At 32.9% G+C, this 27,464-nt stretch overlaps 1 protein-coding gene across 6 annotated transcripts in view; it reads left to right on the forward strand.

Annotated features, from left to right (window-relative positions):
- Nucleotides 1-19,732, forward strand: part of CSTF77 (Tetratricopeptide repeat (TPR)-like superfamily protein) — a 29,228-nt gene extending 9,496 nt beyond the window's left edge. For 3 of the 6 annotated variants that reach the window (XM_089741202.1, XM_022891147.2, XM_089741204.1), the window contains 14 exons: nt 539-602; nt 1,598-1,718; nt 1,895-1,953; nt 2,036-2,104; nt 2,453-2,593; nt 2,889-2,953; nt 3,919-4,015; nt 6,453-6,512; nt 10,989-11,141; nt 13,421-13,487; nt 13,574-13,675; nt 15,605-15,820; nt 18,034-18,252; nt 18,785-19,168. In XM_089741202.1, coding sequence (XP_089597328.1) covers nt 539-602; nt 1,598-1,718; nt 1,895-1,953; nt 2,036-2,104; nt 2,453-2,593; nt 2,889-2,953; nt 3,919-4,015; nt 6,453-6,512; nt 10,989-11,141; nt 13,421-13,487; nt 13,574-13,675; nt 15,605-15,820; nt 18,034-18,252; nt 18,785-18,948 — 1,597 coding nt within the window. In that variant the 3' untranslated portion in view covers nt 18,949-19,168. Of the gene's footprint in view, nt 1-538; nt 603-1,597; nt 1,719-1,894; nt 1,954-2,035; nt 2,105-2,452; nt 2,594-2,888; nt 2,954-3,918; nt 4,016-6,452; nt 6,513-10,988; nt 11,142-13,420; nt 13,488-13,573; nt 13,676-15,604; nt 15,821-18,033; nt 18,253-18,784; nt 19,169-19,458 lie in introns of those variants that run through there. The other 3 variants (XM_022891146.2, XM_089741203.1, XM_022891149.2) reach the window with 3 other exon arrangements.
- The last annotated feature ends 7,732 nt before the right edge of the window (nt 19,733-27,464 follow it).

Here is a 27,464-nt window from a genome sequence, read left to right on the forward strand (position 1 = left end):
GTAAGACATAGAGCATTCCTTCCACCCCCTTCACCCTTTATATGATTGAATTTCAGCTGTTGTAAAGATATATTGACTTGTGCATTACTGCTTTAGATATTTACCACTTTATGATTTATTAAATGAGATATGGGATGTTATTTTAATTCTTGTTTTTGGAGATTGACATTATTTAGTTCTAGTGAGCATAAATATCATTTAAACTGGAAATATGTTGAGCAATTACATGGACTGCCATCAATTTCATGTTTAGAAGGTGGAACACCTATAAGAAGAAAGCTAATATTTTGCTGACTGCTTCTATATTTGTATCATTGCTGTATTTATGAATTGTTATATTCTAGATGTTTGCAACATTAGTTTCCCATATCCTTTGATGTCTTTGTTATAAAATAAATATAGAGGGCAAATTTAGAATCAGATCATAAATATATAAATAACAGAAGGCTTATGGTTTTGTGGGATGAAAGTGCATCTGTTCCTACACTAGAATATTAATATATGCATTCTTAACCTCTTTAATTCAACTGTATTTCAGAGGAAATCCTCAAAGGATAGACAGTGCCTCCTCCAATAAGCGAATTATATTTACTTATGAACAGGTAGCTAAATATTTAATACTTCATTTAATGATTGATATACTTTCTTCTTTCTGCTATGACTTGGGTAGTACTCATTTGCATGTACTTGTGTCTAAACCATCTTTTTCTGGATAGCATCTTCTGCATTAATGTGTTTAAGCCTTATTTGGGAAATCTGTGGAGTTAAACTCTCACTTATCTCCTAGAATCCATTTACTGGTGCTTGTGGTACTTCATTTTTGCTAATTGGTTTTTGCTTTCAAGAAACCTTCTAGAAAGCGAAAGCAACTAGTAAAGAGCAAAATCATGTCCGGTCAAAAGCAAAAATGGCTAAAATATTATACCAATTTAAGTATGACTGTTTCATGTAGAACTAAAAATGCGCCTCACCTTAAGAGGTGTGAGGTGCTTTTCTTGAATAGCATTATGCCTTAGTGTCTAGGCACATGCCTTCACTACACTAGATGGTATCTTAAAAGAGTGGGTCATCAACCAACCAAGAGAGTGGTAATTGGGGGTATTTATATTCTTTATCATTTTCTTATGAAGTCTTCCTGATTTATTGTATGCTGAAAGCCGACAAAGCATTATTCTTGACAAATACATAAATATTTGTTGTCATTTCATGGTTTGCTCCGTTGAGATACTATTGCTGAAAAACTTCTTTTTAAAAGAAATTCTGACATTGTAATGACTAAGGGATGCCAATTTCATGTATGAATAGGTAGAGAGGTGGAAATATTCTCAAATGTTAATAATCTTTAATCTATATAGTAATAATAAGTTTCCTTTCTTAATTTTGTTAGCATTTTCTTTCAAAAAGAAAAAAAATGTTAACACTTATATCCACTAGGGGACCATTGAGTTTGGCTAGTTTGTTCGTAGTGATTATCCCTAGATGCATGGATTTATTAGTACTTTTTTGTCTATATTCTTTTTCTTGCTATATGTTTTGCTTTTCCTCATCCTTTGTGTTTATTAACATACCGTTGGTTGTTGTATTCTCATGTATCCAGTGTCTAATGTATTTATACCATTATCCTGATATATGGTATGACTATGCTTCATGGCATGCAAAAACTGGCTCCATGGATGCTGCAATCAAGGTATTTCAGCGAGCACTGAAGGCTCTTCCTGGTAATTGGTTCTTCTTTGCTCTTTAACTGGAAACTTGTTCAGAATATTCTGGTAACTTATTCTCATCTTGCGATTTTTCTCCTGTGTATCTAGCCTTGTCTGAAGTACTCCTCATGCCCCTTTCTTCTGTCACCTTTTGTAACTTTCCATCTACTTTCTGGTTACTCTATTATCAGATTCAGAAATGCTAAAGTATGCATATGCAGAGCTAGAAGAATCTCGTGGAGCAATCCAAGTATGAAAACTGTTAAATATTTCCACTTAAAGTTGTTGAACCATTGGCTCTTTGCCTTTGATTTGCTTCCCTATTGATGCAGTCTGCAAAGAAATTATATGAAAGCCTTTTGGGGGATGGTGCTGAAACTACAGCACTAGCACATATACAAGTAAGGAAGTTATAGGTTTATATATTGCTTTTATCAATATGCTAATGCTAGGAATAGTATTTTAGGTACAGTGCGAAGAGGTAAATAGACAGTGCTTAAATTGCCTCTTTGTGATTAAACATGCACATGGTCTTTTACATGGTTAAAACTAGGGGACTGATCCTTTTTGCTAGCAAACTTTTGAGGACTATGAACATGGGTTATGTCTCTAAACTAAGGTTAAATTTTTCCAAATTTTGTCTGAAGTGTCTGTAACCGACCAATAAGAAGTGAGTTCTGAAAATATGTTACTCGTCACTCTAAATTTTTCTTGTTTAATGACTGATTTCATATGTTTTCTTGCTGCAGTTTATCCGCTTTCTAAGAAGGAATGAAGGTGTTGAAGCAGCCCGCAAGTATTTCCTAGATGCTCGCAAATCACCTAGTTGCCCATACCATGTTTATGTTGCATATGCATTGATGGCCTTTTGTCTTGACAAGGACCCAAAGGTGCTATTTCTTTCATTTTCTCAAAAATATCTCTAACTTCACTTTTAATGTTACAGCCTATTCTAGTAAGAGCGAATGGGATAAAGGAACACTGTTACTTAAGATGATCATTATCCATTCATTTTTCCTGTACCTTATGTCTCTCATCTCCTTCCACAACCATAATTTGTGGTGGTTTAATGTTAGTAACAATGATTCAACACAGAATTGACTATTGCCAATTAAAAAATGCTTAATAATTTATTCATGAAAAATACCCTCGGAATAACTTTTCTTGTTACTATTCCTCATGCAGGTTGCTCACAATGTTTTTGAAGCCGGATTGAAACATTTTATGCATGAGCCTGTATACATCCTAGAGTATGTTTATTGTTCTGTTATTTATATTCGTACAATAGTGCTTGGATATTTATCTAGGAATTTGTTTCTCTGTGATGTTTTCTTGAAAATTTCTGTCGTTACTTAGTAATAAGCATCCTGTATGTTAGGTTTTAGACTTGATAGTAAAAGTTCAAGATTTCATGGAAGTAAATTTTAAGCTGAGTCAAGTATTAACTTCTTTCCTTTTGTCATGTTTACCCTTGTTGCTTCAACAGCAAACCATACAAGAATTTTACTTTCAATGTAGATCATTTCAAATTCATGTTTGTCTAATTACTGCTTAGTTTCTTTTCGTTGGGGTTGATTGGAGGGAACTTGACATGTTCATTTTTGTTTTTGTTTTTTTCTTTTTTTGAAAAACTTAGATAAGTATTTCTGTAGTTGGTCATTTAATCTTATGAAGATGTGGCAATACAATGTAAATCATCTAAGTCAGAAGAGTAAAATACATGAGCCTGTTGTTTAGAATTCTCAATTTAAGTTTTTAGTCCTACAGAGCAATTGAAACCAAGTTTTTGGTTTTCAAAGAGAAGATTGTTGAGAGGAACAAGAGATAAAAAGAGCATATGCGAGTTCCCCTGCATGTGGCTCAAATGGTGAAGGTGCAGTTCAATTATAAATTCTTTTCTCTAGTTTGCAGTTATGACTTTTAAAATTAAATATATTGGTTTTCTGAAAAAGAATGTTATGTCGTGCATCACCAATTTTTCTGCATTCCACTTTACATTAATGCAATTTGTAGGTGGTACTGATTAGTGTGCCTTGGTTTGAGGTGTTGTGAACATTTGTGCCCCAATTGTTCTTTGGATGTCATTAACACTTGTTCTTAAGTGTGCTAAATGCCTTATTTTTGGATAAGGAATTAATCTGCTATATGATTGTTTTCTTTGCAATTAATGTCGTACAATATGGATAAAGACAGTGTTATAATCTGATATATGCAGATATGCAGATTTTTTGTCATGTTTGAATGATGACAGAAACATCCGGGCATTATTTGAGCGAGCATTAAGCTCACTACCACAAGAAGAATCTATTGAGGTACTATATTTAACTTAATATTGTATGTAAAACTGATAACTTAAAATTTTCCTCCTAAATAGAAATTAAGGTGGAACCACACTGGAAAATGATTAAAATATTTACTTCTATTTTTCTTTTTCTTTTCTTTTAATAATTTGGAGCATACAAGTAGCAGGGACTGCAATTTTCTTCGATAAGTTGAATTAAGTTTGTATATAGTACTAGAAGGATTACAGAAGCATAAAGTTTGCTAAATAGTTTGCTTAAAGTTGAATTTGTAAGTCAATAGGTTGTCAAATACCACACTCAGTAATGATAGGTATATGGTTATCTGATTTAATCCCAGGATGACAACTTTTGATGTTGTTTTCTTCAGTGACACAATGAGGGATAAGGTTTATAAGGGATTTTCTAAGGTTTTAAGGACTAATATTGGGTTGTAATTCTCTATGGATGCTTTTTTGATGAAATGGGTTTACATTTGAGTGCATGAAAATTGAGAAGTAAGATGTCTAAATATGGCCAGCAGCTGAAGGAGGGTTGTAGTTGTTTATCAGGCTAATTGATTGCCAATTGTCGTGGGGTTGACTGTGGGCTAATTAGGCAAATCACAACAGAACAAGTTATGGTTTAATGTGCAGTGAGATTAATCCTAACTTTCCAAGAATGCTTACAATCATGGCCATCCTCTGCCCTTGTCATATAATCTAGGAACTAAAGTTTTACTGTGAAATGAAGGATTCATTGTTCTAAACTTGCAAGCTCAATCTGGATTATAAAAATATTTCATGCTTCAAGCTGCATGCTACAAAGCATTGGGATCGTTTAAATTGAAGTTTGGTATGCACTTTTACTACCAATGATATCTTGGTTGGGAGCATGATCCTTAATGTTGATACGGATGAAAACTCCATATCTACAGAGCATGCGAACCTAACTATTAAAAAAATAAAAAAGAAAATCAGAAAAAAGAGGGCAACATATCTTCACATCTATAAAGATGTTCAAAAGCTTTATAACTAGAACAGCTGGTTGCATACAGGATATATTCTTAAGGGTTAGTGATAGAATTCTGATGGTAACTTAGCTAGCTTGGATATAGAGACATGGTGAAGCTACTTTATAAATGATATTTATGATCCGATAGTAAGACTTCCATACACAACTATGATTGAGTTTTCTTATGCTTCCAAGAAGCAGAAAAAATTAGTGAAGGAAAATATAATACATAAAAATATGTACGTGCAATATTCTTGAAAGCAAAGTTCTCAAAATAAAATTGACCAAAATCTGCTTTTATCTATCAGTGTAAAGTGTTGGTGAATAGGAGGAAGTATCTTTGAAATCATAATAATCACAACATCTATTAAAGAGGTCCAATCTATTTGATTGATGAGAAACAGCATTGTACCTCTCTTTGGTTGAAGGATTACCTCCCTAACATTGTAAATATCTTTGCACCATTACTCATCAAAACCTTTGGTCCTCATTTGCTCTTGCATGTTATATTTAGTTTTTTTTCTGCTTTTTATCTTTAGAAACTAGAAACTATCAGCAAGATGCTCTCTTGTTTATTATCTACTGTTATTATGTGCTTTTAATGAGAGAGCATCTGCTTTCATTCAATTTGAGGGAAATACCTACACAGCCTTTATTTTAACATTTCCTTTGATATTAGGGTATAGGTTCTGTTAAGTGGTGTTGATTTTGGGGTTTTGTTGTCTCCATAAATTCTGGTTGGGCCTCTTCATTGCCTTCTTGTTCACTCAGTCATCAGTTTCTTTTATCTCCCCACGTTCAGTATGCGTGTACAATTAAAGATTCTATTCCTTCTATCCTTATAAGTACTTGCTTTGCTATCTTGGTTTCTATGCCACATAACTATCCTTAGTAGATTTTTTGAATAAAAGCTCCTTTAATTGCAAGTGAAACCAATAGTAATGGTTATTTTAATATATGTAAATATCTACAGCTAACACTTAGGACGAATGCAAGAATAGGTCATTGTTCTAATTTATTCCAAATTTTCTGTAAGTCACTGCAAATAGCCCTTGTTCAAAATATTAATCAAATTTGAGCCTGAACACGGAAATGGAAAGAGATATTAGCTTTCCCAATTGTGAGAGAAAGCATCCACATTGCACTGAAGGCCAGGAGTAATTTACTCCTCGATTTAACTGTTTCCCACTTTAAAGAGAAATGTAACAACTTACTGATGACATAACCAGCAGAAGGTGATATCATCCTGATTAGTTATCTTCTTATTCACATTGTTGACACCTTTAAAAGCTTGTGATACTAGAGCTGAGAAATAGCTGTTAGTTGGAAAGGCTATGTTTTCTTATTTTCAATAAGTTTATCTTTTGAAATGACTAGTTTGTATATTAAATGATGGATTTTGCTTATTGTTTGTTAAGAATGTATTAAATGTATGTGACACTGCCCTCTTTTGCAGGTCTGGAAACGGTTCACCCAATTTGAGAAAACATATGGTGATCTAACTAGCATGTTGAAGGTAGCAATTTTCTATTGGATCATACTTATTACTGTGGAAACTGAATGTATATTGAAAAACTGCTTATTTGAATTATACAAGAATCTTAGGTTTATATACAACTAACTAGGGGTTAAACTAGGAAACTAAATCTTCCTTAATTCTAGGGATACAAATACTTAATTCTAGAGATACAAATATAAATATACAGATTACAATATTACAACCAGCTGTAAATAAGTGTTTTCCCACACTCCCCCTCAAGCTGGTGAATAGGTGTTTTCCATTCCCAGCTTGGAAATAATTCCTTGAAATGTTGCACTACTGAGACCTTTAGTCAACACATCTGCAAGTTAACCCTTGGTTGATACATAAGGTGTACAAATCAACCCACTGTCTAGTTTCTCCTTTATGAAATGCCGGTCTACTTCAATGTGTTTTGTTCTGTCATGTTGTACAGGATTGTGTGCAATGCTTATTGCAGACTTGTTATCACAGTAGAGTCTCATTGGTCCATCCCACTTGATCTTCAAGTCTTCTAAGATAATCTTTAACCATAGTAGTTCACAAATTCCTTGAGCCATTGCTCTGAACTCTGCTTCAGCACTTGATCTTGCCACCACATTCTGTTTTTTACTCCTCCAAGTCACAAGATTACCACCTAAGAAAGTACAGTAGCCTGAGGTAGATCTTCTATCAGTTACTGAACCTGCATAATCAGCATCTGTATATGCTTCTAGAACTAACCCCGAATTTCTTTTGAATAAGATACCTCTCCTAGGATTGGCCTTCAAATAGTGCAATATACGGTAGACAGCCTGTAGGTGCACTTCTTTAGGACTATGCATAAATTGACTTACCGCACTCACAACATATGCTATATCAGGTCTAGTATGTGAGAGATAAATGAGTCTTCCAACTAATCTTTGGTACATCTCTCTATTTACAGCAGCATCTTCATTAGCTTCTCCAATTTTATGATTAGGATCTATAGGGGTATTTGCAGGTTTACATGCAAGCTTCCCAGTTTCCTTCAGAAGATCCATCACATATTTCTGTTGTGAGATAAAAATACCATGCCGTGAGTGAGCTACTTCAATTCCTAGGAAGTACTTCAATCTCCCTAGCTCTTTTATCTCAAATTCTCTAGCCAAACACTGTTTTAGAGATTCTCTCTTTTTCATTATCTCCAGTTACAGTTATATCATCAACATACACTAATAGAACTGTGACTCTCCCTGAATCAGAGTGCTTGATAAACAATGTGTGATCTCCTTGACTCTGTTTATATCCCATTGCTAGCATCACTTTGGCAAATCTCCTGAACCAAGCTCTAGGAGACTGTTTAAGGCCATATAAAGCCTTTTTTAGCCTGCATACTTTGTTTGCTTCTAGATGACCTCCAAATCCCGGTGGAACCTTCATATATATTTCTTCTTCCAAATCACCATGTAGAAAAGCATTCTTTACATCAAATTGTTGAAGCTGCCAATTGTAATTTGCAGTCAATGATAACAAAATCCTAACTGTATTCATCTTGGCAACTGGAGCAAAGGTTTCCTGATAATCCACTCCATAGGTTTGAGTGTAGCCCTTAGCCACTAACCTGGCTTTATACCTTTCAACAGTACCATCTGCCTTGTATTTTACAGTGAAAACCCATTTACACCCCACTGAATTTTTTCCTTTAGGCAACTCTACCAGTTCCCATGACTGATTTTTCTCTAAGGCCTCCATTTCTATTTTCATGGCTTGCCTCCATTTCTCATTGGATAATGCCTCGGATAATGTAGTTGGAACAGAAATAGTGTTTAGGCTCACAAGAAAATTTTTGTGGGATGGTGAGAATTTTTCAAATGACACAAAATTAGATATTGGGTATAGTGGATGTTTGGTACATTCTCTGGTTCCTTTCCTAATGGCAATAGGCAAATCATAATCACTAGTTATAGTTTTAGGAGATTCATGCTCATTTTGAGAAACAGAGTCAAAAACTGTAGTTACCTCATTTCCAGAGTTAGGATCAGGTTCTTGGACTGGCCCTGGTTCAGGATCTGGAACTTTCCTTCTTGAGTACACCTGTAATTCCTTCATAGAATCAAGAACAATATCATCCTTTGTCACATCTTCTGTATTTGGAATTGGTTCAGACTCAAATTCAGTGTTTGACTTGGGCTTAGTAGAAACAGGTTTCGACTCAGAAGAATTAATTGGTGTAAATGTTGAAGAAGGGGGCAAATCAAGCAAAAAGAAGTCTTTATCCTTATCTTCCATGAATGAAGTCTTCCCCTGAAGATAAGGTTGAGTAAAAAATGGTTTATTTTCTTCAAAAGTGACATCTGCAGACACATAGAATTTTTTGGTAAGAGGATGATAGCACTTATATCCTTTTTGAGTTGAAGAATACCCCACAAAAATACACTTAATCGCTCTTAGATCCAACTTTCCCTTGTTATGACTGTGAACATGAACAAATGATGTACAGCCAAATATCCTAGGTGTGAGATTGTTTGTGGTATTGAGGTTGGGATAAAATTGTGAGAGTAGTTCCATAGGAGTTTTAAATCCCAAAACTCTTGAAGGTAACCTATTTATAATGTGTGTGGCAGTGAGAACAGCTTCCCCCCAATAAGATTTAGGTACATTTGCTTGAAAAAGAAAGGCTCGGGTTGTGGCTAGTAAATGACTATTTTTCCTCTCTGCCACTCCATTCTGCTGTGGAGTATTAACACAAGATGACTCATGGATAATCCCTTTTTTTTGAAAATAGGTGGATAGACTCTGGTTGAAGTAGTCTCTTGCATTATCAGACCTAAATCTCTTGATTCTCACTCCAAATTGATTTTGGATCATGTTTTGGAAGCTTAAAAATACACTATTCACATCTGATTTGGATTTAAGTAAAAAAACCCAAGAGACCCTAGTACAATCATCTATGAATGAAACAAACCATCTCGCACCAGAAATATTAGGAATTGTAGAGGGACCCCAAATGTCATTATGAATCAAGTAAAAGGGAGTAGAACTTCTTTTGTTACTGATTGGAAAAGACACACGTCTATGTTTTGTAAATTCACAAATATCACAATGAAAATCTTCAACATTTAATCCTTTGAACAAAGAAGGAAACATGTTTCTCAAGGTTCCAAAAGAAGGATGTCCAAGACGAAAATGATAAAGCCAAATTTTGTCTTTATTGGAAGATTTTTCTGAAAGAAATGACAAAGGTAAACTATTTTTGATACTACTTGTGTTATTTGATGTCTCAAGATAGTATAGTCCATCCTTCTCCTTAGCAAGTCCAATCATTTTTCCCGAACTCTGGTCCTGAAATTCACAATAAGAGGGATAAAAAGTTACTTTGCAATTCATATCTCTGGTAAGTTTTTGTATAGATATCAGATTAATAGACAATCCAGGAACATGAAGAACATTTTTGAGAACAAACGAGGGATTAACTTGAACATCTCCTAATCCTGCCACTGTGGTAAGTGAACCATCAGCAACAACAATTTTCTTATTACTAGGACACAGGTTATATGTACTAAACTTTTGTGAGGAATGTGTCATGTGGTCTGTGGCTCCTGAGTCAATGACCCAAGAACTCGTAATAGGCTTAGCCGAGACATTTAATCCATGAGAACCGGAAGCTTTACCTGAACTAGAAACTTTACCCAAAGAACATACCATAGTAGGTTTTTCAAGGATTTGCAATAAGTTTCTCAGCTTTTCAATCTCTTCCCTGTTGAACTCTCCTTGTTTCTGAGACATCTGTAGTACTCTAGTGATTTTCCCAGTTAACATTTTCTCAAATTGGGTGGTAGTGATATCTTTCTTTGAAAAGGTTCGGCGATGAAGGCCTAAACAGGATTCGGCAATGAAGGCCTAAAAAAGTCAGCAATGAAGGCTGAAAATTTTGCTTCCCAAGAAGAGCCTAAAGCTCTGATACCATGTGGAAACTGAATGTATATTGAAAAACTGCTTATTTGAATTATACAAGAATCTTAGGTTTATATACAACTAACTAGGGGTTAAACTAGGAAACTAAATCTTCCTTAATTCTAGGGATACAAATACTTAATTCTAGAGATACAAATATAAATATACAGATTACAATATTACAATCAGCTGTAAATAAGTGTTTTCCCACAATTACTTTTTATTTTTCCAGCTTAATCTTGAAGCTGTTCCAGATTTCTTAGATCCTTGTTTCAATATGCATGGTAGAGTTCTGGATATTATTTTGAAGCTGCTCTAAATTTCGAGTTTGATTTGAAACTGTAACTATGAAGGGTCTTAAATTCTCAGGAAAACATGGAGAGCCACAGCATTTTATTCTGATCATACTTACATTCTTTGGAAAATACTTGGTAGATCAGTTTTATTGAACAATATCTTCAATATGTGATTTAAATATCAACCCTCAAATCTTCATCTTTGGAAATTGTGTTTCTTGACCCATAAGAGGAGCCATAACTATAGCTGACTTCATTTTAGGTTGAGCAAAGACGGAAAGAAGCTCTCTCTGGAACAAGTGAAGAGGCTGCTTCTGCATTGGAGAGTTCTCTACAAGAAGTTGTATCACGCTACAGTTTCAAGGATCTCTGGCCCTGTTCCTCCAAGGATCTTGACCATTTGTCGCGGCAAGAGGTTACTCCTATCAGAATAAACCATTTCTAATTTGAGATGGATTAATTTTATATTGCATCCCTCATTCATTCGTTTAATCTGTGTAAAGAATCATGTCTAGTTGTGACAATAAAAACATTACTGAAGTTCTCAGTGATGCTTTGACTTCATGCCCTTTTGATTTTTGCATGTTCAATTTTTGTATTTATGGTTAGTAGTATCTCATAAGTCATGACTGTGTAAATTGTTGGATGGAATGGCACTTCTCAAAACAAAGCCTTTCAATAAGAAAATGGAAAAAAATTGTGTTGCATGAGAGATAAAGAGTGATGGCATAATTCACTATATGTTGGAACAGGAATTATGTTTGGTGAGATACGTCACTAATACTGATTTCTGTTAATAGAAAGGATGGTTAAGCAGGACAAGTTATGACAAGTGAATGCAGGAGGGTGTAATTAGGACATTCAGTAAACAGTGGCTTAGGGCTAATATCTGTTGTTACTTGTGTGCAAGGTGGAAAAATTTTGTGAGTATTAAGCCTTCCTAAGAGTTAGGATATAGGATTAATACTAGTAAGAAAACTTTGTATGTTGGACGTTTGATGTTGCCTTGATTTGTGATTAGTAACTTTGCTCTTTAGGTGGGAATTTGATGATAACCTGATTTTGGTTTAGCTTGGAGTTTGTAAGCAGCATTTTGGCATCTAAATTCAGAAAGGGACAAAGATAAAAAAACACATATCTGTCAGGTGTCACACCTGGATTCATATTGCACTTATTTGTTAGGCCTGGATCACACAGGTTTAAAATTTACTAGCTGCTGGATGTTGTCATTTACTTGCCCATGTAATTCAAGGAGAGCTGATGCATGATTATACGTTCTTGAGTTCAAAATGGTGAACTGGCAAACATTACTTGCAGTCACTCTTGAACCACAGATAAAGGCCCAGTACTAGTAAAACACTCAAATACAACTTCAACACTTCTCCTGCTCTTATCCCTGCAACTGAAAAATATTAAACATTGCTAGCGCATAAAAGGGGAGAGAATGACATAAAGGAGCACTTTGAGAGCTGTCTGACCATGTCCTATTTCTTAGTGTTTATGTACAAAAGATAATATTACCGTATTACACCTTGTAACACTCCATTTCAAGCTGGTGCATATACTGCATAGCTTCTAGCTTGTTACAAATATAAGTCACGCTTGAACATCCTAAAGGTTTAATTAACAAGCTTGCTAACTGATCTACATATCTCACTGGTCTTGCGTGAGTTTCAATTTAGAAAGTTCTCTCTCTAATGTTGCAAAACATAGATTAGAAGCAACAGATATGGCTGCTTGGTAGTCACGTAGGAGATTTATAGGCTATGCATGTCTGAATCCAAGCTCCTCTTGCAAGTGTTCTAGCCAAACCAATTCACAAATGGATGAGCTATAGCTATGTAGTCTTATTTAGCAATCAGTCTTGCAACAAAAGTCTGCTTCTTAATCCTCCAAGATGCTAATAGTTAGAGGGGGAGAGAGAGAGACGCATCAAAATTTTGAGGATGGCAGCAGAGTGTTAAAAACTGATATGAGTGTTTAGATTGTTGTGATGGATTGTAGATGTAGATTATAATAAAAGTAAATGCTTAAACAAAAAATGAGAGACCTATGCTAATGACTGATGGGAAATTTGGAAGTTCATTGATGTAATGAAGTTACAAAATGAACTTCCAAATTTCCATGTCAAAATAACTGTGTACCATTTCAAACTTGATAATGGTACATAAATTTGGAAGTTCATAGATCCCTTTTCATATTGTAAGTGACATTATTTTTTATTTTAGTCATAACCTGTGTTTGATAGGGTTGTGTAATGGCATTGTAAAGGTAGATCCATAATTAGGCTCTTTCTAAACTTTTCAGTGAACCAAATGCATTCCTGCCTTTCAACATCTCTAGTCAAATGCAAATATGCTGATATTTCTTGCCCCAGATTATTGAAGTCTGTCTCCATAACATCTACCTGCTTGATGTTTGAAGCTTGACCAACATTTATGGTTCTTGCATAAAACCATAAACTTGGCACCCATGTCTTAGCAATAGATATGACAAAAAATTTAAGATTTCTTTGTGTAATTTCTGACAACTGTATTTATGATGGTGCTTGTAAACGTAAGAACTTGTAGAAGCAAACTACTAAAAAAAGATAGGAACAGGCAATGCTGGTGACCTTCTTCGTTCTGTGTCTTAATGTTTAAATTATTGACATTATATTTGCTAATTTTGAAACTCCATTGATATTCTCTTCAGTGGCTTGCTAAAAACATTGGTAAGAAAGTGGAGAAGTCAGCTCTCTCTAATGGATCTGCAACTATTGGTAAAACTTTTCTATTTGTTCTTGTTCCAGGTTAATATTTTTTTAGCTACTACCCATTTGTCTGAATCTGGTTTTCATTTGTACAGATAAGAGTCCATCAGTACCAACAAGCAATTCAACTTCTTCTCTTAAAGTCCATCATCCAGATACATCTCAAATGGTGATTTATGATCCAAAGCAACATCCTGGTATTGATTCTTGAATCATTATTTTCAGTAACAAGCTTTTATTTCGGTAAAAAATATAGGCCTCAATAATCACGTGATTGTTTTCAATGATGTTCTATTTTCCTGAGCAACTTTAGGGGACCATGGATGGATGGAGGATCTCAAGTGTTGTCATTGTGTTTAATTATAATTATGACTTATTCATATGCAATGGTATTTAGTGGGACTGGACTAGAAACTCTTAAGAATTCCTTTGCTGAGAATTATGTACTCATCTATGCATGAATTTAGGCCTATATTTCAGTAAAAAATATACCTCGTTGCCTCAATAATCATGTGATTGTTTTCAATGGGTTTCTATTTTCCTTTGCAACTTTAAGGTATCATGGATGGATGGAGGATCTGTCCTTGTTGTCTTTGTTTTAATTATAGTCTTGACTTATCCATATACATTGGTTTATAGTGGGATTGGAATATAAACTTATAAGAGTCCTTTCCAGAGAATTATGTAGTCATCTAAGCATGAATATTCATTGTTTGATGTGATTAACAAAATTTACCTATGGACCTCAACAATCTTGTGATTCCTTCCAGTGGGATTCTATTTCCTTCTCAACTTTAGATTATTTTTGTAAGTGACATGCAAACGAAATAAACCAAAACAATTGTTATCAATGTAAGTGACATGGAAAATGATGGCAATTGAAATCATTAGTAGGTTTTGTTTGTCCAGTTGACTTGCTCCATGATGAGGTTATACAAGGCATATTTATAGGCTAAAGAGGCATCGATATTGCAAGTAATAAGGTGATGACAACTCACTCACCCTGTGATAAAGAGGGTTAAGGACTGCCATGGGGTGACAAACTATTAAGTTTGACATTGTCACTGATGGTGTAGGATAGTGCCATGTGCCAATAAGGACTTACCGAATTACTTGTGGCTGTATTCATGTCCTAGTTAACCAAGCAAAAACTTTTCTAGACCTCAGTTTTTTTTTTTTTTTTAAAATCTAAGATCCTGTGACCAATTCTGGGATTTATCCCATCAGATGATCAATCTTTGGTCTACTCTGGTGATTTGAAGCATTATGAGACATGCATGCATATGACTAATTAATAAATTAAACCAAAATCATTCATTGATAGATGGCAAAGCGGTTTTACTCAGTGTCGTAGTTCTCAAATTTGGAATGTTATACCTAGGAATAGGCCTATTAATTTTTCTATAAATACTAATGTCCCTGGAAATGGCAAAGAAACTGAGTATTGAAGAGAAAAGAAATATAAAATATATTGGAATGCTAAATGATAAGGAACAAAATTCAGTACGCTGAAGGGCCTGGTCTTCTGGTCTGGAGTCATTGGAAAATATATATAGAAAAGGTTTTTTTCTCAGTAATTGTTAAAAGATGTAATAGTCAAGTTTGCCACCAGGTATTGGTACTGTTTTGATTATCCTAAAACTGTAAATAATACAATAATAACTGAGCCCTGATTCAGGAATTGTTAGAAGATGTATTAATCTAGTTTGGCTTCAGTCATTACAATCCTTTTGATTGTCCTCAAATTCTAAATGTAATAATAAAGCCTTGATAGATCTTTCCTTAAGTTGAAATTTGGCCAACTAAATCAGCAGACGGAAAAGAACGAAATCTTTTACTACTATTATTCTTTTTGAAGTCTTGACCCCTAAACAGCATATTAGCTTTGTGCCCTTTTCTATTGTTGAAAACTGTTTTACATTTACTGCAATAGAAATGAAGCTGGTTGATCATGTGATGCATACTCCTAGGTGTAAGTCTTAAGGAATTCTAATCATTAAGATTTTGTGGTGTTTCCATTTCCATTCCCTTTTTTATATCATTGCCTTTTAAAACATTGAATTCTATGCTTGTTGAATCATAGTGAAATAGTAAATACTTAACAGACTGAACTTGTTTGAACATAGGAGCTGCAGTTCCTCCAAACACAACAGCTCCTGCAATTCTTGCTGCTTCCAACCTGTCAAATCCCATGGTTATGGTATCAGGTGCTGCTTCCAACCCCTTGTCAAATTCCACAGTTGCCATGGCGGACGGTGGATCTGCCAATGCATTTCATGAAGTACTGAAAGGAACACCACCTGCTTTGCTAGCATTTTTGACAAGCTTGCCTGCTCTTGAGGGTAACCTTTTAAACTCCTACTGCAGTTTTGCATCCTGTAATATCAAATGCTAATTGATATAAACTTATAATCTGTATTCAAATTTGAACTCATAATCTGAATGCAACATATTTACAATGAAATAGAGCAATGCATCTACTTGAATTTGTCAGATTGATTGAGTGGTTTTCACATTGCTACTGTCTATTGATGTCTTTCCTTCAAATAGAATGACATCTTTTAGAAACTGGTTTCTTGTTTTCTTCTTTAGTCATTGTCAAATGAGACATCAGGATCGGTAGAAAGCAACAGAAACTGTAGATTACAACTTGAATTGAAATTAAAACTAGAAAAACCAGGGTTTAAATTTAGGAAAGATGTGATATCTTAATATTATCAACCTATGATCTAAATGGTAAAACTAGGGTTTAAATTCAGGAAAGATGTGATAACTGAATAATATCAACCTATGATCTAAATGGTATTTCTAGGACCTACCTCATGCCACGCTTCAAAGTATATGATGCGTTGGTGGCTATGATGTGCTAAATTTGAGTATGGAGCAAGAGAATGGCATGCAATCAATGCTTGTGCTTTTCCTTTTTAAATGTATGCCAAAAGGAACCAAATTGCATTTGAAAATAAGAAGGAAAACAAACAGGGTACAAATTCACAACCAATGAATCAAACCTTCTCGTAGGAATTAGTTGTTTATATTTTTAAAATTGAATATCAACCAAAAAAACCACAAAAAAGAAAAAGAAAAGATGATGTAGATGGCAAATTATTTTGCTAGAAGATAGATTTTGGACCAGATCTTTAGTTGGTTTCATAAATCATTAAACCGCAAAATTCCTGGCAATTAATACACACCTATGCAAATTGCATTAATATTTTGAAATCATTGGATGTGGTAATGAAATTGTGATTGGAAGGCTTATGGAGGCACCGGATAGGATAGGTGGCAAAGTGGGTTTAGAATGGGAAACAGAAGGAGAGGAGACAGGGCTCCTATTTTGCATTTCAGGAATTTGAACTTGTGTCTTATTATTATTTTTTATCACTATCACCAGTATTCTGCTAACTCAGGATCACAAGTTTCTTTCATTTATTTGAAACACATCATTTTTTAACCTTCAAGTCCTTGCTAAATTGGTCTCCTAAGAAAATTTTTTGTTTTGCCCTCATTGGTCTTTTCTAGTTGCCCTCAGAAATTGACTAGCATTTAACTTTGGAATAATGGTTCATTGTTAATTTTATCCATTTTAATATATTACTTTTATTTTTAATACATTGTGTCTTAAGGCTCATGCCTCGGGGAAAAAGCTACAATAGAATAATAAAAAAGAACCTCTTTGAGAAAGAAAATATAGGAAGAATACTGAATTCAAATGAAATGATAATCTAATGTATAAAAATATCTATTTTGATAAGCATAAAATATACAAATTTCAGGCACCACATAAAGAATTGAATAAAAATTAAATAGAAGTTACAAAACTTTTTAAAAAATTGAAAAGGATGATTGGAAATTGAAGATGACGATAAAAATAAAGTTTCATGCACAGTGGATTTTGTATGCAAACTATAGCAACTGAATTTTTTGTTGTTGTAGTTTCTTCTACAAGTATAAGAAGAGACTGCTCAAATGGCTGTTTGATTAATTGAAAAGGTAAATCCTTAATTTATGGTGTAAAAAATCAACTAGTAACATTGACAGAGTCGAAGAAAATCAAATTAGTAACTAGGTGGGTCTGGCACTAAATGCATTATAGAAATTTTTGTGTGAGAAAGAGTTTATGTATACACACACACACAAAGAGTTCAAAATCCAAGGGGGAGGGAAGCCTTCCTTGTCTCCAAGGCTTTGTCCCTATTTGTGCCTTAAGTTATTTTGAATGCTTCGCTGTACATTTTAGTCCTTTAGGCATGGTGCATAAGAACCACTCACGTAGAACCATAGAAACTAATATAGAGTGATGACATCCCTGCAGTCCCATTTCTCTATATTTGATGCTCTTGCATCAGTTCATATTCACACGCATGATCCTGTAAAAGACATAACTTTAGTCTTCTAGGACACATTTGCATGATTCTAATCACCGGTAGGTGGTAGCAAGAGCATGTAAATACTCCGTAATTCTAATTGGTTGTCCCATCAAAGTGCAGTTGTTTCTCTCCTTGTTTTGTCTTTTTATGGTATTTTTTCTTTTTCTTTTGATTAATGATTTCAGGTCCAACCCCAAATGTAGACATTGTGTTGTCCATTTGTTTGCAAAATGACTTACCAACCGACCAGGCTAAAAAATCAACTACCATCCCATCTCAAAGGACTACAGGTCCTGCTCCTACCACAAGTGATCTTTCTGGTTCAAGCAAGTCCCATCCCATCCCTAGTAGCTCATCTTTCAGACCGCGGGACAGGCAACTTGGAAAAAGAAAGGATCTAGACAGTAAGTTTTATTCCTTATTTGTTGGCATGAATTTTTCTTATCCATATCTTATGTTTTGAGGATAACGGCATATTTTCTTATTTCTGCTTGAGATGAGGGATCAGCCATGGTGGGTTGAAATCAATTTAACTAGGATATGCTCTCACACTTATATGTGCAATTTTTTGTTAGTCTAATGTTGGGCACAGGAACATACCTCATCTTAGTGTTGGTAATGAAGACTTGTGCATAATCAGTGTGTTACTTTTGTGAAACCTCATTTACATGTGGCAAAGCATTTTATCGCTGATTTATGGTTTATGTAGCTCTACAATTATTTCCGAGAGTTTAAACTGTCGAGTTCACGTTGACATGTAACACGCCATTATTGAAAAAAGTAGTTTATTTTCACAAGTTCATCAAAGAGATGATAGTAGGCATTTAAGTATAATCCACAACCACAACCACTTTGGAAATGACCTAAAATTTGAAAAAGTAGCTTATCTCCGCTCAGGGTGAGATTTGGCTTACCTTTGTTTTTTTATTTTACCAGGGCAAGAGGAGGATGAAACGACAACAGTTCAAAGCCAACCACTGCCTAGAGATGTTTTCAGGATACGACAGATTCAGAAAGCCCGAGGAGGATCTGCGTCACAGACTGGATCAGTATCTTATGGAAGTGCTCTTTCTGGGGATCTCTCCGGCAGTACTTGTTAACCCATTCTCAGCTCCTTTGGGAAATGTTTGGATAGCTCAGTAAATGCATTTTCTCCCTACAATTTTCATTTTCTTATTAATCCTATCTCTCTCAGTATAGAATAGGTTAAATTTTGCAGATCATCATGTTATTGCATGAAAATTCGATTTTAGTTTTTATATTATAATTTATCAAAATTGACTTTATTTTTTGAAATTTTAAAGAATTAATTTTCCTTCACTATATGTGTTGACGTATATGGTGATTTGCTGATATGACATTAACATTATAAACGTAGTAGTATCAGAAATTCTTTTAGAGCAGTTGAAGATGTGAAATTTTTTGTTGGCCAGTAGGGATATTTTACTTTATCTTCTCTGTGAAAGTCCTTTGTCACCAGTCCCTCTCTGTCTAGAATTCATTCACCTGTTAAATTCAAAAATTTACAAAGCAAAATTAACATTTAAAAAAAAAATTGCCCCATTCAAAAGTCATTGCCACCATTAAACTTTCATCTTGGAAATATATAGGAACCAAGAACAGCCAAGTGAGGATTTGTCTGTGGTTCATCATTCTGCGCAAACGGCTTCACGTTCATCTGCACATTGAAGTTTGAAATGGTTGGATAAGGGGAAGGTAACCATCAATGTATTAAACTATGAATAAGAATGAATCACTTTGTTAAATTCAAGATTTTAATTTCATATCTGTAATCAGTGTATCCTTTGAATGTATTTTCATAGAAGGATTGAATCCTAAACCTTATGCTTAATCCACCGATCATAGAGATGAAATTCTAAAGCTAATATATACAATGGCGCATAAGATTAAGATATGATAAGATAATATTATAATTAATATTAGATTAAATAATATTATACTATATTTTATTTTATATATGTAAAAATTATGATGATATAATTTATTTATTAGTCAAAATTATTTTTATTTAAAGTTTATACAATTTAAATTATTGATGTAATATTTAATGGTACAATAGGATAAATAAGTTTAATTTCATAGATTAAAAATAATTTTCTTTTACTTTGGAAGGATTAAATTATCTTATGTTAAGAGAATAATTAATCTTTTTTTTTTTTAAATATAAACCAAATATAGTATAAAATAAGTATTATTTTATCTTATTCATTATCCTGTATAACAAACATAACATAAGTACATAATACATAAAATAACAATTATATGTAAATTTTACTGTCAATATATGTATATTTACAGAGACCATAAAAAATTTGAAAAATAGGAAAATTTTAAGAATCATGAAGTCAATAGACCACATTTTCGAAGTTTTTAAACGCTAAGGACACCATGCGCTTTACAATCAATACTAATAAAAATCAAGTTATTCTTTCGATATTTTTAAGTAAATCCATTTACAACACTAAATCGATAAAAGTTCAGTTTGGGGGGATTTTGTATCTTTAAAATTCTAACCGTTGCTAAAGATCTCATATTTTCAAAATTTTCTCATAAACTGATATTTTCTGGTTGCAGAACGTTGGGGAACAATTGAAAAACTTAAATTGGGTACAACTTTCAAAAAAAAAAAATGTTGTATTGGTTTGAATTAACACTATTACTCACTGAGGAAAGTAATGTATAATACACAAATGAATTACCTCTTCTTTTGATTTTAAGCAAAATGAATATTTACTAACAATGTAAAAAAGATCTCAAAAAATAATACATTACTGGAATATCACCTGTGCTACGTCGCAAGAACAACAACTTTTCTAGTTTATTGTGAGGGTCTAATTGATTAACAGGTAGAGAAGTATTAATCAATCAAAACCAAATTAATTAAGTGGTACTTTTATATATTGTTATTGATGCTATTACTATAAAAAGAAATAACAAAATGCTCGGCATATCTAAAAAAGAGTTGTGAAAGAATAAGTGATCGTGGGCCTATAATAAATTTAAATTAAGTTGATATATGAATGAGCTAAGCCTAAAAGGAAATATCAAAAAAAAAAAAAAATCATAAATGGATGAAAATAAAAAATTATTGAAACATAAATATAGTAATCATAATACTACCAATAATTTGAATATATACACAAAAGACCTAACGTGAGTCGGAGAAAGGTGAATTGTAAAAAATCCTTTTGAAAGATGAAGGTCTCATATTTTTCCTCATGTAGACAACGTTATCTCAGTTTTCATTTTTCTTTCTTCAATGTAAGCCTTTATATTTTGATCTTGAAAAGTAGTTAAATAATTTTTATATTATTAAATTCATTGTTGTGAACTTACTACAAATCACTAAACTTAGAGTACTTGTTGCCACTATCAATGAATTCTTGAAATTCAGTTGAATCCTATCAAAGAATAAAGTGAAAAAAAATCAACCTTCATAGCATTTTATTGTTGTTGGACCAAACGTCCTACTACATCTATTATCATTTAAAGAGAAAATGTATCACTTCATTAAAAAAAATATGAATCTTTACTTATTTAAGATTCATCTTTAGAAAATATGAATACATTATAATTGAAAACAATGATATCCTTTGTCATTAAAAAAATCAAGTAGTTTATTCTTTTAGGATCAAAATAACTAATGGTTGATTTCAACCTCTCGATTATAGTATTATTTCTTTTGGTTTTATATGACAAGCCCCACTTTAATCTTTTTTTCCATTGTATATTAATTTGGCAGCAAACAACTATTTTAGTGGTTTATTAATGGCATGTTTTGATTTGTGATTTTTTAAAAATAGTTAAAAATTATGATTTCTTGTCATTAAGAAAAAAATAACATTGTTTGTTTATTCTATTCTTTATTTATAGCATCTGGATACTGCCACACACGAGCCAACATTTTCTCGTGTTGATGAAAAGAGTAATGACATAAGTGATTAATGTCTTGAAAGCAATTTATCCCACAGATAGGCACGGAGTTTGAAAAGAGGAAGCATCATATATATACTACAACATGTATGCTGGTTATATCGGTTTTAGTGTCCAAAAAAGTTGGGTGAATAAAAGTAAAGTTGATGGTAAAACAATTTTATCTCGGAAGTTTTGTTGTTTCAAGAAAAAAGTTGAATGTAAAGCAAGTTGAAAGAAGCCTTGGAATGAATTAAGAGTTGGTTGTAATGCTCAAATGATCATTGGACATCAAGAAAATGGAAAAATCGTGTCACATTTTTTTAAGGACAACATAATCATGAAATAGTGACCCTTTAAAGCAAACACAAACTACCATCGCAAAGGAAGGCATTCGTTGCCCATGCAGTCGAGCTGAACTTGCAAAACGTTCAGGGATTCGACAAAAGTGAATACTTGATTATATAAGTGAGCAAGTTGGCGGCAAGAGTATCTTGGTTTCACACTCAAGGATATTGGTAATTATTTGCAATCAAAGAGAATGAGGGAGATGAGAGACGGAGAGGCCTGTACTCTTATTCATTATCTTGAGACAAAAAAATCAGAAAACCCATCATTTTTTTATAAATTGCTATATGATGTTGAGGATTAGATAACTAATATTTTCTGGGTTGATTGAAAGATGGTGGTAGATTATGCATTATTTGGTGATTTTTTTGGTTTGACACTATTTACAGAATCAACAATGCCAATCGTCCATGTGCACCAGTAATTAAAGTTAATCATCATAAGAAAACTATTATTTTTGGTATAGCATTGCTATATGATAAAATTGCATCTTCTTTTGAATAGTTATTTACAACTTTTCTTGAGGTGATGGGTGGGAAATAGCCAATAACAATATTCACAGATCAAGATGCAATTATGGCAAAAGCAATAGGTAAAGTTTTCCCAGAAACATATTATCTTATATATTTGTGGCATTTGTTCCAAAATGCTCACAAACATCATGGTCATCTTTTTAAAAGGTTAAGTAATTTTGGCTTTGAATTCAAGCACTGCATGTATGATTTTGAATATGAAGAAGATTTTATTCATGCTTGAGACTCATTGCTTGAGAATTAAATATTTCCTGAGAACAAATGGTGTGAGGAAACCTTTAAAGAAAGGAAGAAATGGGCAATGGCTTATGGTAGGCAGACTTTTTTTGCAGGTATTAGAAGCACTCAATTATGTGAAAGTTTTAACAGTCACGTGAAATGTTTTTTTGAGGCTTCAACTCGATATGTTGAAATTTTTTTCCAAGTTTGAAAAGTTGTTGGATGATGTAAGATTCAACGAGTTGGAATCTAGTTACGAGATAAGTCAACTAAAGCTTGCTTTGAAGATGAATGTGCCAATCTTGAGAAATGCTAGAGATATTCATACGTCCAACATCTTTGTTTTGATTAAACAGGAATATGAGAAATCTGTAGGGATTGCAGTTAAACCATGCACTGACAATTCACCCTTGTATGAATACAAGGATGTGCATGAATGGACTTACACAAGAACAGAAGGTTATCTTTAATTTAAAACAAAAGTCAACTTCCTATTGTTGTATGTCTTTTGAGGTTTATGGATATTTTTGTAGTCATGCACTAAAAGTGTTAGATACTTGGAATATAAGGGTAGTCCCTCTTCATTATATATTAAATAGATGGACAAAATGTGCACGTGAAGATTGTGTGTTAGAATACTGTGGAAGGATTATGAAAGAAAATCCTAGACATAATGTTTCAAATCGTTGCAAGGATTTAAGTCGAAATGCAGTTAAACTTGCAAGTAGTGCTGCTGAATCAGATAACGCAGCTATTTTTCTCGCTAGAAAAATTGTCGAATTAAGCCTTGAAGTGGAAAAATTTTTCAGTAAAGCTGAAAAAATTGTAAATTATGCATCTTCTAAATCTATAGCCATGGATACTTTTCAAAGCTTGGGCAATAATGATAATTTTACTAGTGATCATAACAAAAATTCTTCAGATGGTGTCATTACTATATGTAAAACAAAATGTATCAAGAAAAGTCTTACTATAGCTTTTGCCAAAGATGGACATAAAAAAAGTTTCATTAGAAAAGGAAGGAAACCTAGTAGAAAGCTAAAACCTGGCATAAAAGGTGCTTCATTTACCATTCCTTGCTCCTAATGAAGTGAAAATATTTTAAGTGTTTCTCTTATGGTAGATTTAGAGATCACACTTATTTTAATTATTTACTTTACATTTTATGTACTTTTATAATTTTCTAATCTATATATTTAATGCACATCTTCTTTGTAGAATAGGATCTCTATAAATTGCAAGCAAATTCCATACTCCCAAGCATATCTAATCAGTAGCCTTTGATCCATGCCGAATGAATTTTCTTAACCATACTCAATTGTTACAATAGGTTAAATTTTTTGCTCAAAAAAATGTGATTGTCTAATTTTCTTTGTTTTATTTATAGGTTTCTTTCAATTTTATTACAGGCATCTTTGCCTTCTAATCAATTTTAAGGTTGTCTACTTGATAGTTGTATAAACTTAATTTAAGTAATTGAGATTAATTTTCCAGAATAATTTTGTGTATAATTCTTTTGTGAGTTTTATTGTAAGGGTCTTTATATTTGAACTCATTTTGAAAGACTGATTCGAGTGATATCAATTTGAACATGGTGGTCAAGTACTTACTCTAAATTTTTAGTTTGCTTATGGTTTTAACTGTCAACTGCAAATACAGGTCGGCTAACACTTTAAAATGTCAAATATGGGATTTCATTTTTTTGAACTTTCAGCAGCAAGAGCCAATTGCCCAACATATGCAGATGCTAGACATGGAAGTTGTCATGGCTACACCAAGCAATTTTGCTTCAATAGGAGTACAAGTAGGCCATGAAACTGATGAAGCTAAGTGAAGACCAAGGTGAATGAGTTTTTAGAGATTCTTTTCAATTGTTTTAAACTTTTTTTTTGGCTATTTACATTGATTTTGTGATGACCTCTGATTTGTAACTATGTGTTTTCCAAGCATCATGTTTATTACTTAGTATAATTAACTTTTTTTTGGATTTTAGTAAAAAAGGTTCTACTTTCTCTGTATGCTTTCTTGTTCGTTAATAACATGATAAGAGTTATTGAATAATTCAATATCTTAATAACACATTGTTAACAATTTTATAAAAACTCAATTGTATGAATTTAGTTGTTAGCTAAACTTAAAAACGCCTTTAAGCAAGCCTCAATGATGCTACCATGAGAAAATTTATGTTGGTTAATCTTGATCCTTTGTTAATTTTACGTATTTTATATGGTTTCAAAACAGAAGACAAGTCTCAACTCTAAGCATATTAGCAAACATAGTGTGCTGGAAATTCACTTAAGCATTTTATCAAATATAGAGTAAGCAGTGTCTTTAGTACATGGAAATAGATATTTAAAAGGCTAGGAAAAGACTCGCTGCAACACTTACACAATAGTTACAAGCATTTTTCACACAACACTCACAGCACAAGTACAATATTACACATGCTACCCGCATATCTAACTGCTACTTGTCTTTAATTCTCGACAGTGACTCATTTATAAGTTGCAGCTGGCAACATGTTGATTTTAGTTCTCGATTTTACTTTCTCTTACATGTTCATGATAACCAATATTTGCAAAATTGTTCATAGTACCATGATGTTTTATCTTGAAGTTCACCAGAAGTCATCTTGCGACCATGAAAATTTTGTAAATATCATCACAATTGAGAATATTGCGTTTGTGACAAGACACTGGCCTAATTGTCAAACATTCATTATCTCAAGATAATCCATTGCATGTGGTTCTGTTACATAGAGGTCCTTGTGCATATATTCTTTTCGCCGGCTGACTCTGGTGAGGTACCAAGTGCAAAAAGAAATGAACATGTGTTTTTTCAGCAAAGTGAAAAGTGGATTGCATTTCCAATGTTTACCAAGAGCATTTAGATTAGCACCATGATCTTGTTTATTTCTGGTCAGCCACACTGTAATATCTGCTTGAGCAATATGACTCAGGCTTCAGGTTAGTTGTTCTTTTTGTTAATTTTCAATATCAGCAATGTATGGATATAAGAATCTGAAATTTTATCTCCATCTGTTTTTTGTTGTAACAGAAGATCATGCAATGTGTTTATATATACAATTAACTAATCATAATTTAAATGCAGAGCATACATTTATAAATAGAATCTTACATAATTTTTTGTCGTGATTGAATAACTGCAGAGTTATAATGCTTAATTGCTGATGAAATGTTCACGTTACTTATACACTTTGTTGGTTTTATTTTGATATGAACTGTATCCCAATGTTAAGGAACCAGTTGATAATTTGGCTCAAGATAAATTGACATATCATGCTTGAAAAGCCTGCACAAAAAGGTAGGCTTTTAACGATGTTTTTTTTTTTTTTTTTTTTTTTTTTTTTAATGTGGTGAAATATTGACTTGAGATGAGTCTGCATTCATGGAAATGGATGTAACTATATAACTAAATTTAGGCGTTGTTTGTATCATTTAGGAAGTTGAAGCACTCAAGTATGCTGATATTTGGAAATAGTTTTGCATATGAAGATGAATGATATAAAAACATAAATTTCTGCAACAATATTTCACCCAAAGCTCAAACATTGGATTTGGGGTAATGCAGTGCCCCCTGCAATCATCCCAAATCTCGAGCTTGGCCAGGTTTGCACTTGAAACGTTCCTTGAAGAATGAAAGCTAGATATGACAATTTGTGTATTCATGTCTTATAAAATATTAAAATTTATATATTAGTGTCATGTTTTACATGAAAACTTCATATAATAATTCTTATTGACATAAAATCATGAAATACGTTTTTTTAATTTTATTGAATTCATATATAGTTATTATTAAAATTTCAAATTGTGTGACATTTTTTTTTATATTATATTTGTATCGTGTTTTAGATTGTCAAATCTAATTAAAATAAGTGTATAATAATCAGTTTTGGATCAATGTTCTCAATTTATTTATAAATAGGCATTTCAACTTAATCAAATAAAAGGCATGAGAATTTGAAATTTTCCACGATAAGTTGCCATGAGGAATGGGATCTTCGGCATGATCAAGTTCCAGGTCATGGATCAACAAGTAAATTGCATCATTAGTTTGTGATCTTTTTGTACATTTTCTTCGGAACTTTGAATTTTGTTTTTTCATTCACAACCTTTTAAATTTGTTTCAAATTTATCAATTCATCAATGTGTTTCTAAAATTTGGACAAAATTTGCCACGCATGTGCTTAACAAAACATGTATCAAATTTTGTTCATATTTCATTCAAATTTTATTAACGAAACACCAAATGCCAAATTTCATTCATATTTCATCCAAATTTTATCTATCGATGGATGTTCTTCATTAAAATTTTATCTTCATTAAAATTTTATCTAAAAATTGACGGAGTACTTCAAACAAATTCAGAAGATCATAAACCAAAAATCGAGTTTTTTAAAATAACAAATGAGAATGAAACATTATGAAAATATCAAAAACTAATGATTAAATTTACTCTTCAATCAATTTTTTTTATACATAAGAGGTCAAAGTCTAAGAAAAAATGAAGAAGAGAAATTTGCAAGTGTTGAAATTGAACACAAACCTTGCTGTAAACAA

The sequence above is a fragment of the Durio zibethinus genome, chromosome 12 (genome assembly GCF_047325235.1).
Source record: "Durio zibethinus cultivar Kanyao isolate XHJ-2024 chromosome 12, ASM4732523v1, whole genome shotgun sequence".
In the NCBI taxonomy this organism is placed as follows: Eukaryota; Viridiplantae; Streptophyta; class Magnoliopsida; order Malvales; family Malvaceae; genus Durio; species Durio zibethinus.